This window comes from Xenopus tropicalis, chromosome 8 (genome assembly GCF_000004195.4).
Source record: "Xenopus tropicalis strain Nigerian chromosome 8, UCB_Xtro_10.0, whole genome shotgun sequence".
Classification (NCBI taxonomy): Eukaryota; Metazoa; Chordata; class Amphibia; order Anura; family Pipidae; genus Xenopus; species Xenopus tropicalis.
In genome coordinates this window covers 78,303,689-78,318,647 of record NC_030684.2, presented here as the reverse complement: position 1 = coordinate 78,318,647, position 14,959 = coordinate 78,303,689, and the positions used below count along the sequence as shown (strand labels likewise).

The following is a 14,959-nucleotide window of genomic DNA, read 5'->3' as shown; positions in this document are numbered from 1 at the left end:
CCGCTTAGAGGGAACATTGCTTCCCAGGGCTATTACCTTGGGCCTCATGGGCAGTGGGCCCTGCTAAATAAGAATAAAAGCACTGAAAAACTGTAACTGCAAAAAAATGCTCACCTATAGTGGTCCCCACTGGCCACACCATATTACATCCTAACACACCCATAGCCTTACAAACCCCCAGGGTCGGACTGGGCCGCCGGGACACCGGGAAAAATCCCGGTGGGCCCCGGCGGCCCAGGCCCAAACCTTGCTGCACTCCCTCTGCCCGACCACCCCTCCAGGCGCGTTAAATTACGCACGCTCGGGGGAGGATGTCGGGTGGGGGGCGCTGTGAGGGGGGGAGAGACTTAGGGGGCGGCAGCCCCGGTGGGCCCTTCACCCCCCAGTCCGACCCTGCAAACCCCACACATTCCAGCCACAAGCCCTGCTCCATTTCTATTTAATCAGTCTGGCCATCCAATGTATGAGCCCCTACTCTAAGTAAATACATTTTTTTCAGACCTAGCAAGAAACTTCTTATAGACTGCATGTGTTTCTGAAACAGGGCAGAAGAGTGAAATTTCAGTTTAAGGAAGGTACCAACATAAGATTTTTACACTGAAGAACTTAATTATATATAAATATATAGCCACTGGTCTACTTAAGCTAGGCCTCTTTTCCACCTTTGTGAACCTTCTTTCCTCAGTATAACCCTGCATGCAGTGCAGGCTTAAAGTTGCGGTTGCTCAAGGCAAGCCCCTGCCCCAAACCCTATGTGTTTGTTTCCTTGGCTGAATTCAGAACCCCCCGCACACGGCGAGGACACGTGAATTGAATGCGGAAACCCCCAGACAAATGAATTACAGACATCTAAAATGATTTGCTTAAAAAGGCCTATGTGAGATGGAAAGGAATAAGGAACTTTAATAGGTTTTCAGATAAGATATATATAGTGAATAAAGTACCCCCTATTGTAAAATATAAGGATATAAATCACCAAGGAGTTCCATGACCATATAAAGGCATAAAACCTAATGCCAATTGCTTTTATACAAGTCATGGAACTCCGAGGTGCCTTCTAATATCCTTATATTTTTCAACGGGTTACTTAATAAATTAGAATATGCAAGTTTCAGGGAGTCATGTGACAGAAATTGTATTTCTAAGCACCAGTTTTACCTTGGTGACATCACTAAGCACCATTTATAAGGATACAATTTACAGGCTATTCATGGCTCTTGTTTAATATATTTATATTTCTTTAGCTTAACCCTTGTCTGGATTGTATTTGCTATAATTTAATTATGTGATGTGATACACATTCTTAGGGCAATGTCACATAAGGAGGTTAGTAGCAGTGGCGACTAATCTCTTCTGAATGCTTTCCTACCGGTGAGAATGTAAATTGCCAGTCAGTTGAGTAACTTGGTCGCGCCGGGCCCCCCTGCAAAAAAAGCTTCCAAGAGGGCCTGCCAAAACGTCCCCCCTCCACCTCCCGTCCCCCCAGCGCACCACCTGGCCCTGACCACGCCGGGGAGGGGGGGCTAAGGTACAGCCGGCCCCGCGGTCCAGGCCCCCCTGCTGCCCTGGCCCCCCACGACCATGGGGTCTGCTGTATATATAGTTATATCACTGTTGCCCCTTGGAAAACATATGTGTTGCTTCGGCTTTTAGAAGTGGCCCAAAGTTGCCCTTAGCCTTGCATTAAAATAAAGTGTTTCCTTTTAAGGTACCTGTAATGATAAGACTGTATTTCAAATAAAATTTACAGCAACATTTAACAAACACCTGTGCCAGCTTTGTAACAAGGAAAGTAACTGATTTTGCTAGCTAATGATGGACATGTTGGAAATACATCTGTGATAGAAATATCGGATGCTGCATGCCTGATTCTAAAACACAAAACTGGCAAACCAAGAGAACTTTTGGTAGTCACATGGGTTAATTAATATACCAGGTTCTAAACAGATGACTGTGCCTATAAACTACATCAAAGTTCAACAGTTTAAATAGAAACAAAAGAAACAGTAAGTGAACTAACAAATATATGTGATAGGGAGCTATTTCTGGTAACACCGCACAAATGTAATTGTACAGGGATACAGTTATATTCTCTTTGCACATAATGTATAAAATGCTTGCCTTGTACCCACAGAGTGGCACTGTAATAGATGTGTTACTATGGCTCAGTATTTAAAAAGTTCTGCTTTGGAAAGCCAAGGGCAGATTTTTCCTTTGCCAGAGATACAAGTCTGGCTATTTTCAGATGACAAAGCTAGAAAGCTAAGGACATATGGGTGGGATATACAGACAGCTGCCCCTCTCACTCCCATCGAGGCTGAAGTTTGTGCACGGAGGGGCTCTGATATTACACAAGACAAAAATCTAAAACACTTTGCACTGCTTGTACAGGCCAGAAACACATAACAAGCTGGCTTATCATAGGGATTGAATGCAATTACAGAAAATTCCATGCCCATGCTGGGGGTTTTGCAACAGTACAGGCAAAGGCAGTAAAGTACTATGTGATACTCAATGCTTAATACATGACAGACGGGCAGTCTGAATTCTGGTAGTATGTAATAAATATGATGGGATATATTAAGCATCATGAAGAATTAAAATCTTCTGTTTGCACTATATTATGGAGGTGATTTAATAAAAGTCAGCATAAAAAGTGACCTTGAATTTAGTTTTTAAAACTTGAATATTCACGCCACTGCCTAAAACCTGTTGACATGCAATAGAAGTCAGTGGGAGATATTTCTTCAGAATTCAAGCAAGTTCATTTCATTATTTGGGGGTTTTTTGAGTTTCTCAAGACAGATACAATTTTACAACCGAGTTGAAAAAAAATGGAACAATGCAGCATTTGTTGTGATTGTTTGCAATTTAATGCAATTGTGGTTAACCCATTTGAGTTTTTTAAGCTAAGGATTTAAGCTAAGGCTAATAGAAAAACATTATTGGGTAAAAACGTCAGTTGAGTTTTTTTGCAGACGCAAAGATTAACAAATGTGCACTTTTAATGTTTTCTATGGTCCTGTCTCTTTTAACAACTATCATGTCATTATGTATAGTTGAGATTTGACTTACTTATATAATAAAAGGATCCTATATGAAACCCACTCTTTACAATGCTGCAGGTGCAGCTGCACTAATGCGTCAAATAAGGTGGTTTAACAAGATGGGGTAACATCCAGGAGGTTATGTAATAAGAGGCTCTAAGTCACCTGTTTAAAATCAAACATCTTATTGGTTGCTATGGGTTACTGCTACTAGGCAAATTTAGTTCCTTTTATTACCTATGGGAGCTATTGTACAACTTGACTGGCCCTGGTAGTAAATAACATTATTCACTTACTACCTGTAGAAAATATTGACTGGGAGCTTTATATAGTGTGTTCCTCTCAAACATAAGTGGCTAAGCCAATAGCTATTTTGTATTTGCAATTAATTTGATAGCCTTTCTTCCCAGTAACTGTAGGGGCGGCCACAGTCACTAATTCATATTTGCAAACCCAATCTATAAGAGTGAAGATTCCAAAAGCTAATGCTTTCTATGTAAAGGGGTTTACCATTCCCCTTTATCTTCAGCACATACAATAAATAAAATATATTTACAAATAAAATAATGTTTACATAAACTTTGTCTGGTATAGCATAGAGTTTCATAAGTTTACAAATTGCTGATAGCGAGGCGATTTGAATATAAGATTTCTGGAGTCTGCAAGCTATTGCAGGTCAAAGCCCATTCCAGCTGCCCACACTTGGCACAGTTCTGCCCACAATCAGTCATTTCATGAAAGGTCAGAGCTTCATAAATAGAATTCTCAGTTCTATGAGGGACAATAGGCAGCCATCTCAGGACCCCCTCAGAAAGCATTTCAGGCATACCAAGGAAAGGTTTTCATACAATGCATCCCTTAATGCAGAGCAGAAAGTCATGCTGTTATAACTTGTGCTGTCGGGCAGCACAGGCAGAACTGGTACTAAACAATAACCTCATTTACAAATAGTTGTTTATGGAATATGCCAACTATATATATCTATATATATATATATATATCAATCCAAATGGTGTCCGCACTCCAAGGCTCAATGTTCTGCGGGGTGCTAGCCAAAATTATGTCTGTAAAGAAAATAATCATCTGTGGCCAGCACACCCTTCAATGTTTCATCAAAAAAATTTTATTTTAAATATATTGTTAAAACCAACGTTTCGGTCCTTATTAGGACCTTTCTCAAGGATAGGTCCTAATAAGGACCGAAACGTTGGTTTTAACAATATATTTAAAATAAAAAAATTTTGATGAAACATTGAAGGGTGTGCTGGCCACAGATGATTATTTTCTATATATATATATATATATATATATATATATATATAAAATGTAGGAACAGTACATATTACGATTCAGGTTTTGCCAATATTTGTGTAAAGAGTTATAGTAAGCATCATAAAAGCTCAAAACAGAGAGGGGCAGGGCAAGAGCCCTGGGCACAAACTAAAGGGGAGAGGGGCAAGAGCCCTAGGCACAGACTAATGGGAGAGAGGCAAGAGCCCTAGCAAAAAGGGGAGAGGGGCAAGAGTCATAGGCACAGACTGAAGGGAGAGGGGCAAGAGCCCTAGCAAAAAGGGGAGAGGGGCAAGAGTCATAGGCACAGACTGAAGTAGAGGGGCAAGAACCCTAGGCAGAAAGGAAGAGAGGGCAAGAGTCATAGGCACAGACTGAAGGGAGAGGGGCAAGAGCCCTAGCTATGGACTATGGGTTGAGGGGCAGTGAAGGGGCACATACTAGTATACAAGTAGGAGGGGTACAGGCAGAGAAAATAAACTGTAACTGCTTTCTGCCTTTAAAAAGGAAATATGGGTTGAGGGGCTGTGAAGGGGCACAGACTAGTAGACAAGTTGAAGGGGTACAGACAGAGAAAACAAACTGTAACTGCTTTCTGCCCTTAAAAAGGAACATGCCCAGGGCAAGAGCCCTAGGCACAAACTAAAGGGGAGAGGGGCAAGGGTCCTAGGCACAGACTAATGGGAGAGGGGCAAGAGCCATAGGAACAGACTAATGGGAGAGGGGCAAGAGCCCTAGAAAAAAGGGGAGAGGGGCAAGAGTCATAGGCACAGACCGAAGGGAGAGGGGCAAGAACCCTAGGCAGAAAGGAAGAGGGGCAAGAGTCATAGGCACAGACTGAAGGGAGAGGGGCAAGAGCCCTAGCAAAAAGGGGAGAGGGGCAAGAGTCATAGGCACAGACTGAAGGGAGAGGGGCAAGAACCCTAGGCAGAAAGGAAGAGGGGCAAGAGTCATAGGCACAGACTGAAGGGAGAGGAGCAAGAGCCCTAGGTATGGACTATTGGTTGAGGGGCAGTGAAAGGGCACAGACTACTAGACAAGTAGAAGGGGTACAGACAGAGAAAATCAACTGTAACTGGTTTCTGCCCTTAAAAAGGAACATGAAGTTTAAAAAATTGTTCTACAATTTAGTAACTCAGAAGGCATATATAGTCAAAACTCTGAGGCTTTTTATCATGTCCCTGTCACATAAAAAAGGCATAGTAGCCTTTGTACAGCTTTCAAAGATAGCTTTAACTAAATGTTATATTTGGAGAAGGTAAATGCATTTTATAAATGGAACAAGATAATAAATTGAATGCTAATTTTAAAGGCATCCTCTTTGTAAAACTTCATACTCAATTAAAATCAAATGGCTCTCATGACTTATTGTACAGGAATCAACTAGCAAAAATACAGGAACACATGTCACTATGGTTTTGGGCACTAACACAGCAGCTAGAAATAACATGCCAGTACATTTCATGAGCTTGGGAAAGCAGTCTGCTTATAAACTGCATTGACTAAGCATTATCTGCACTTGTTTTCCTGCACAGTCCCCTGAAGGAAAAGACAAAAAAAGCATAAATAGTGTATAAAAAACTGCTATTTGGAATGAATTATAATGCCAATCAGCAAGGAATGCCAACTCACCTTTCCAGAGAGGCATTTTCAGGAATATAAAACCTCTTTTTGTAATAACTTCTTAGGGTGCCTTAAATCCAACCACCCTGGGATCCAGAGAATGACATAATATTCTAGCCTTATTACTTTATAATCACATCACTTATCTCCTGTATTAATCTTGTCCAAGGTAAATAGATTTGCCAAAAATGCTTCAAGTTTTGCTGCATTTTAAATCCCACAGGCTACATGAATGTTAAGGCATCACTCTCTGGTCTACACTGGGAGACAGGATAATAGAAGCCTATTTCTGGAGGTTTCTCTATGCCTTTAACCTCTACTTGCTACACACAGTGCACACTGGGGTTTTCCCTAACAGGTGGTAGTGCCACTATATCTAGAGCATATGGTGTAACCCATAATAGCTGTCAAAACATTGCAGGCAAATTATATATGTATAAAGGTGCCCGTTAACACAAAGGCTATGCAAAGTGAGGTCAATTAGATTATAATGTATTCAGACATTTTAGCAATACTAATAAACTACTGTGCTTGGTAGGAACATAGGATAAGTGTGTGGGGGGCAAGAAAGTATACATTTAAATAATTAATATGTTATGGATGGTTCTATTTTAATTGTTCTTCTGCTTTTTTATTGATTTCAAATTGATTTCATTCAATTATTCAAGAAAAAATGAGGAAAAGGCAAAAGTTACATAGCAGATAACAGATAAGCTCTGTAGAATATAGTGGGGTTTTATCTGTTATATGCTAAGTAACCTGTGCCTTTTCTCCTTTGAATGGCTGCCCCCATGGCTACACAGTAGCTTTGTTTATATAAATTATAGCAGGGTTTCTGGGGCAAACACACCAGTTGTACCAGTGCAGGGCAACAGTACATTATATTCTAATTAGTTTGATACACATTCATTTTTTTGTGTTAATGTTCCTTTAATAACATCCAAATATTTTTTGTTAACTTCTATGGAAGTAAAAAACGGTTCACCTTTGGAAAACAGGAGATAAGTACTCAGGATCTCAGTTACCAAAGGCCTCCATTGCTCTGTGGCATAACAAGGCCAAAATGCACAATATTTTTCAGTATATCCCCTTTATCATAAGAATGCTAAATTCCTAGGTGCAGGGCCCTAGTGCACTATTACATTAACCACTACAGAAAAATTCCTGCATACAGCATTAAGCAGCAAGGGTTACTGACTTGGGACCATCTGCAGCACCATGTGTGAGGGCTTTAGACTTCTTCTATCTATCAATATCACACCCCCCAGACCTAGATATAGCCTCAGATTCTTCCAGTTGCAAAAGTGCACTGTGTAGAATACATGGCCCTTTTATAATATAATGTGATAATAATCTTGCTGGCTGACCTTTAATAGACACAAGAAATCCAGCGACAATACTGGTACAGTGAAAGTACAAAGGAAGCTAGAAAAAGAGCATCTATATCAAAGTATAGCTACACACACTTTTTTATGCCTCTCATTGCTTGTAAATCAGTAATAATGCTTTCAGAGGAGCCTTCTTTCAGTAGCGATTCTGTCATGATTTTTATGGTATAATTTTTATTTCTAAATTACACTGTTTACATAAAAATAATTTACTCTATCATTTAAAATTTTATTCTTGAACCAACAAATGTATTTTATTATTGTTTTTTAGCCTGGGCTGGAACTAGGGGTACAAATTAAACCAAAACCCGCACACCCTTAGCTCTCCAAAAAACTCACCGCTCGGTGCACAATGTCTAGGGGGATCGGCACCCCCTCCACAGATTCCAAACAGGCAAATAGCAGTGGCACTCAAGAGCTTCGAGTGGGACTAGCCCTTAAAATTCTTTATTGCGGAAAAGACATGCAACGTTTCGAGGCAAAACTGCCCCTTTGCCTGTCTGGAACTAGGGGTAGGCAGAAGAGGCAGCTGCCTAGGGTGCAACGATTGGGGGGCACCAGGCAGCCTCTCCTGCCTACCCCTAGTCCACTCACTTTAGTCATTGCCCCCACCGCAATTATCTAGCCGCTAGCGCATTGCGAATGCCCCCCCCCCGCAACTGCGCATGCGCACTAAAGTACACGCACGGGGGGGGAATCAGCGAGGTTGCCGACCGGGTTGCCTAGGGCGCCCGGTCAGCTTGGCCCGCCCCTGTTTTTAGCTGTAATATTGGTGAGTAGGCAGCCATCTCAGTGCATTGTGCCTGAGTCTGAGCTTTCAGAAGGAGCCAGCGCTACACATTAGAACTGCTTTCAGATAACCTATTGTTTCTCCTACTCCCATGTAACTGGAGGAGTCCCAAGCCGGACTTGTGCTTTTGAAAAACAGATTTCAATGCAGGATTATTAACTGATGCATTTAGAAAAAAAATGTTTTCCCATCATAGTTTCCCTTTAAATGAGTTATGTTAGCAATATTATGTTTAAAAACTAATGAATATAGCTTGAAGACAGGGACTAGGTGCATCTGCAATTGCTAAAAAATGATTATCTTGTCAATTGTATAGTATTGTCAATGAGAGAAACCACAGATCATTATTTAGAAATCAGTGGAAAAATGTTGAGACTCTGGCCAAGGACACTGAGAATTGTGATATGCCAATGCTTGTAAGCAGGACAGTGTTCACACCTTCACACCAGCACTCACACGACTCTCCTGCCAACACAATAAATGTTATTCACAGTTGGCCTAGCATTTCCATTCAACAGCATGGCATACATCAGACACCTCTTTGGGAACTCTCTTCCCCACCTTTCAGTCCTAGCATTCCCGTAAAGCCCCTCTACCCGACTCTGAATAGGAATTTCTCTGTGATTTACATGCTGTAGGCCTTATCCGCTTGTCCTATCTAACACTTTGGCCCATTAGCGTGGCATTGCCTTGGCCTCCAAGCCATCTATCTCCTGGTTGGCATTTGGGCTGCCCATTCTACATATCCCGCCTGTTCTCAAGCACTTGCTTGTTATTCAACATTCATACGTTTTCTCACATATATTTACATAAGTGAGCAAATTGTTTAACACTAAAGTCTGATCCTTCAAAAGTAGGATCTTCCATCGTGTTGCCCTACTGTAAATACAGAGATGCTAGGACACTGTGTAGATGGGTGCCATGATAAGCTGGTAATTATGTTTAATTTGGTAATTATGGTAATTTATTACAAAGTTAACAAAAGTGAAGTTAAAAATATCTTGGTGTAAAATCCATGTGCCCATGACAGGTAGGTGGGCACCCAGTTTGTTGACTGAAAAGGCAGTTAACATGGTAAGAGCATCAGGCAGCATAAGACTTTCTGCAGTTTTTCCATTTTAAAAACGTCATTACAATAATGTTCTGCTAGCAAACTCCCCTTAGCTATTTAAGCAGCCTGTGTCCCAATGCCAAATCCATACAAAGGAACTTCACACTGATCTGTATCTGTATCCTCAGTAATCAAAGGCAAAACAGTTTCAAAAACAACTCTATACTAATGGTGCATAACTACCACTGGCTTAAAAGCAAGCCACATATATGTCAGGGCAAAACACCCCCTCTGGTATTGTGACAGAAATACAAGCCCATACCACTGTCTTAGGATCCTAGGAGTTAAATATGTGTAGGAAAATGTACTGCATCCTAAGGAAATACTAACCCAAACTGGTAATATCCTGTGTGTGTGTTAGTGTAAGAGCACACTCACGCTGACTCTTAACTCTCATTTCCAGCCCTTCATGGATAATCTCATTAGGTAGAATGGGATAAATCTGATTGCAAAGCTTACCCCCTGTGGAATCAGCAGCTGCAGAGGGACACAAACTCCCTTAAACAGCAAGCTAATGGTTTTTTATTATGCTGTTCACTGCCTGGTCAGCCCCCCCTGGAGCCAAGCCTACCCTCCACATCTGTACAAGGCAGCTATTGGGAATGGGGCCACGGTCAGCCACCCTTGAATAACTAGAAGTCCCTTGCACCATTTCTATACAAGGACCCTATACTAACCGTGTCCCTGGGGAACATATATTAAAAAGTTAATGTCACATGTATTATAGTATATGGCAGCTGTTACTGTCAATAGAAACAAATTGACAAAAGAAAAATGAGAGAACATTCCTTATTTTCAGCAGAATAGCAGAAAATGTATATATATACGCGTATACTGTATATATATAGCGATTAATTGCAAAGCACTTGTAGCATTTGTCAAAACATACATATCTTACACATCTTATACTCCCAACTGGAACAGCTTATCCTGGGAGGTGGGAAGGTGGAACTCTGCCCTGTACCCCCTATACACGGGGGTAATTTAATGAAGGATCTAAACTTTGCCCAAACCTAGTTACCTACAACCAGCTGTGTGTTTTCCAACAGCTGACCATTAAATGCTACCTGCTGTCTGGTTGTTAAAGGGTTCTAGAAAATATGACCTAACATATACTGTATGAGAAATGTGCACATTTAGTAAAGGATTATTAACCCTTCCTTTCCTTAAATAATTAAGCCTAAATAGTAGGTCTCTGACATAAATTGTTTTGTAGAAACTATTTTAGGCACCCAAAGGAATCCATCCACTAAATATTTCTAAGATTACGTCACAATAAAGGAAGAGGCCCTTCCTGTCACAGAGTGAACTCCCTAGGTCTTCAGACACTTGGGCGTCCCCTTCCCTCCTCAGTGGGACCCAGGTCCAGTCTTTAGAATGCAGGCACTGACCCAGCCCTGCAGCCTCTAATAATGGCCTCTGCATCCTATTTGCATTCCAGATAAGCTGCAGGATGTGAATATCCTTCCGGGGCTGGTCATCCCATAACGTCAGCAAATCACTGACATACTAAGGAACCAACAACATACTCTGTGAATCACTGGCTTGACAAAACTACAACAAAACTAGTCTCTTGCAAAGGCTTGGGTCAACATGATAACTAATATTGCTATATACAGGTATAGGACCCGTTATCCAAAATACTCTGGATCAAGGGTATTCGGGATAAAGGGTCATTCTGTAATTTAGATCTCCATACCTTAAGTCTACTAAAAAATCAATAAAACATTAATTAAACAACAAGATACAAGATACTGTTTTATTAATACAGAGAAAATCAATGATTTTGATTGAAATTGATTTGATTAAAATGGAGTCTATGGGAGACAGGCTTTCCGTAATTCTGAGCTTTTTGGATAACAGGTTTCCGGATAAAGGACCCTATAGCTGTAATGTTTATCTGTCACATTATTTGATCTAGGTATACTGGCCATTTAGTAAGTAGCTGGGCTGTATTTTCAATTGTAAATTGCAATTGTGGGATAAACTAAATGCTCTGTATTTATACTTAGAAAGCATTTTCAACCAATAACACATTATTTGATATTACAACATTCTTTTGCAAGCTTTGTTCCAGTTTTCAGATATTTTAGTAACAATACATTTATTTAAGGACTTTGATGATTGAAGCACATGTAATTACTGAGAACATTTACATGAAATCCTTCTGGGTTCTAGAGGGGACTGTGTCTGCCAACTGGGGGGTTGGTATTAGGGTTTTTTTTATGGCCCAATGAGATAAAATAGTGGTGCTTGTTGAGGACTACAGAAAATCCCAATCTGTCTTAAAATGTGTTTTTTCTTATGCTCTTTTCTAAAGTAAGTAGTTCTTCTTCCTCCTGTAGAGGATAATAATGCACCCCCTCAACTATTTATTTTGCGCCAAATACGGTTGTGCTTGTGGCACTGCAACTTTGCAACCCTTTAGATTAGAGAGACATAAGTGCAAAATTCTGGCAAATTGCTGTGTTATTTTACCTACAATTAAGCATTTTCTCCAGAAGCCAGCATAACATTGGATACTCACAAAACAGTACATGCCACAACTTAACAAAATGGGCATTTTTTGGAATAAGTGTGTGTAAACTGCACATAAGTTACTGCTCCATTTTCCAAAAAAAAAGTATAGGTGTGATTTGTGTCATTTTTAATATGGCATCAGAAATAGCATTAATGTGCGATTCACTAGGTGCAAGCCGGTTCCATTTGTAGGAGCAACACAAAAAGGCAGTGGTTGTTGAACTCTTCAATTTCAGACCCTCTTAAAATGCCCAACCTTTAGGCAGGGCCCTTTAGGTTTATAACAAGATTACAGATACAGGGGAAACGTTGGTGTAACCATCATTTAGCCATAGTTACAAAAATAACAACTACTGTTTAATGAATCAACTATTTTGGGATTTGGTCGATACTTAAATCTTTTACAAAGGATTCAGCTAAATCCTGAACTAAATCTGAATTCTAATTTGCATATCCAAAGAAGGTTAAAAAGAACAGCACATGTAGCAAGTGTTACAAAAAAATCCCAATCCCAATTTCCTTATTTGTGTGACCAAAAATAGTTACATAGTTACATAGGGTTGAAAAAAGACCAGAGTCCATCAAGTTCAACCCTTCCAAGTAAACCCAGCACACCTAACCCACACCTACCAATCTATACACTCACATACATAAACTATATATACAATCACTAGTACTAACTGTAGATATTAGTATCACAATAGCCTTGGATATTCTGATTGCTCAAGAACTCATCCAGGCCCCTCTTAACGGCATTAACAGAATCTGCCATTACCACATCACTAGGAAGGGCATTCCACAACATCACTGCCCTCACTGTGAAAAACCACCTACACTGCTTCAAATGGAAGCTCCGTTCCTCTAATCTAAAGGGGTGACCTTTGGTGCGTTGATTGTTTTATGGGAAAAAAGAACATCCCCCAACTGCCTATAATCCCCTCTAATGTACTTGTACAGAGTAATCATGTCCCCTTGCAAAATCACACGATTAAGGGTTTGACCAAGCACTAAAAAATGGTCAAATTTGTCTGAATCCTAAACTGTATTTCTAATTTGGTAATCTTAAACTATTCTGCCTTTAAGTTGGACTTTAAAGTGTATATAGGCATTGTCCCTATTTCTCATGGTACATGGACTTCAGTTTGATTCAACCAGTTACTGCTTGATGGCCCCTTACCAGGGCACGACTTTGCATCCATGTACACAGTGTTTTTTCCTTGTGTACAACTATTTACAATTCATTAGAGCAGGCTGAACTAGTTGATTAGCACTTAGTGCAAGCTGAAAGAAGAACATACTTTCCAAAAATGTACTAGTCACCATTAAAGTGATAGATGGATATGTTGAATTTAACAGATGATTAGATGAGGTCTGCACACTTACCATACATAACAAAACAATTCAAGATTGTTAAACCAGTATGTTTGATCCAATAGCGAAAATGATTGGGCAAAATCAGTTTTAATACACAAACAGTATCATAAGGCTTGTGTGTGATAATGAAATATTCAGCTTTTTGCATTAATTAGGAGAGGTTTTTCCATTGCACAAGTATCTCAAGGCCATGCATATTTGTCCTAAAGCAGTCAAGGCAGATATGGCAGTTGCATGATGTAAGGATTAGATAACCCTTGAGGGAAGATGTGCACCAAACATCTGCAATTTAAGTGACAATCCCTGGTGGTTGGCTGTTTGTGAGATGCTGGGAGCTCTAGTCTGAAAACTTTTGAAGGACCACAGGTTACCCAAGTTTATCTACATTTAAAGGTTTATTTGCCATAAGGGCTCAAATATAGGTAGAATGTATGTCAGGATTAACATTGACTGGTGCAATAATAAATTCAGGACGGTACAATGGGGCCATATTTTTATAAAATGAAAACTTTATTTGTAACAATAGTTACAAAAAAAGTTTGAAAAACTTCTCTGGCTCCTCTGAATTTAACACTTTATTTTCATTTCAGCATGGAAATAATTGTCTGAATCCTTTCTTCCTGCATGCGATAAGGGTTGGAGAGCATAGATTAGCACATAGCCCTCAGTGCAGATCACTAGACAAACTAATACAGGTATCGGATAGATAAATGTGTCAATAATTTTCCTGACTCTCAACAAATATGTATCATTGACTGCAAATGTATGAATTATGTCAAGTAACTTTTAGTAATTTTGCAGAAAGATAGGGAAAGTTAACCATTTTGGGTATCCATGTAATTCTAACTTCCTGGTCCAGGAAAGCTTACAATCTAAATGCAAACAGGAATGTAGTGTAGGTGTAGGAATTTGGCTGCCCCTGTTATTCTGAGAACTGCAGAGGGCTGCACACTGGACTTTTGTGATATGTATCTACGTAAAATTTCTAGAAAATGTTACACAATATAATATGCCATTTGTATTTTATATATATTGTTCATTCAAGGGGTCCCTCTAATGCTATGGGTCCTGGGCTAATGCCATCTGCCCTATCCTTAAACTAGCCCTGCCCATTGGCTCCAGTAATTAGCTGCTAACAGGGGTTTAAACCAGAACTTTGGCTCTTGGGTATAGGAGTACGGAGAAGTACTGGATACCAGTGTTACAATGCACTGTAGATGTGGTGTTACCCCTCAACTTAGCTGCAGCACTACTTTTTATACGATATTCACACACACACCAATTTAACATACATATCTATATTTCCTGCAGTCTGGACAGTCATTACACAAATACCTCTGATTCCCATAACCTTTACTAAAATCTATTTTGGCAGAAAAGTAGAGAAAAAGAGACATAATGAAATTTAATCAACTTACCAGGGACCTAGACTTAATTCTTTATATTTTCCTGACAGCAAACTGGGGTCTCTCTTCTTTGCCTCCCCCGCCCAGCTCACTTCTGGAGCAGCTTCCAGCCAGTGTGTGAGCTGTCACAGGGAGCCTGACATTCAGTGCTAGGGGGAGAGGCTACTGAACTGGGCACAGCATGTCTAAAACTCCCCAAAACACTAAAGCAGCCTAGTGATTGGACAAACGTTAGTGACATCAGGGGGAGCATTCCATCCTCTTCAAATTGCATGACATACAGAGAACAGAACACTGGTTTTTCCTACAGTGAAAAACCAGTGTGAGCATCACAAAGTATCAAGCAATAAATAAAAAAATACAGCCGTATCAAATCAGTGTAACCCAAGTGAAGAGCCAGCATTCTGAAT

The 14,959-nt window shown here is 40.1% G+C and overlaps 1 protein-coding gene across 2 annotated transcripts in view; it reads right to left on the bottom strand.

Moving 5' to 3' along the window:
- prx (periaxin) overlaps positions 1-14,660 on the bottom strand; it is a 33,824-nt gene extending 19,164 nt beyond the window's left edge. Inside the window, 1 exon segment of one of the 2 annotated variants that reach the window (NM_001374775.1) lies at positions 14,562-14,660. Coding sequence is in view for 1 of the 2 variants with exons in the window: in XM_012968217.3 (XP_012823671.2) it covers positions 5,970-5,985 (16 nt within the window). In the remaining variant the exon portion in view is untranslated. 2 annotated transcript variants of the gene reach the window in all.
- Between the last annotated feature and the right edge of the window lie 299 nt (positions 14,661-14,959).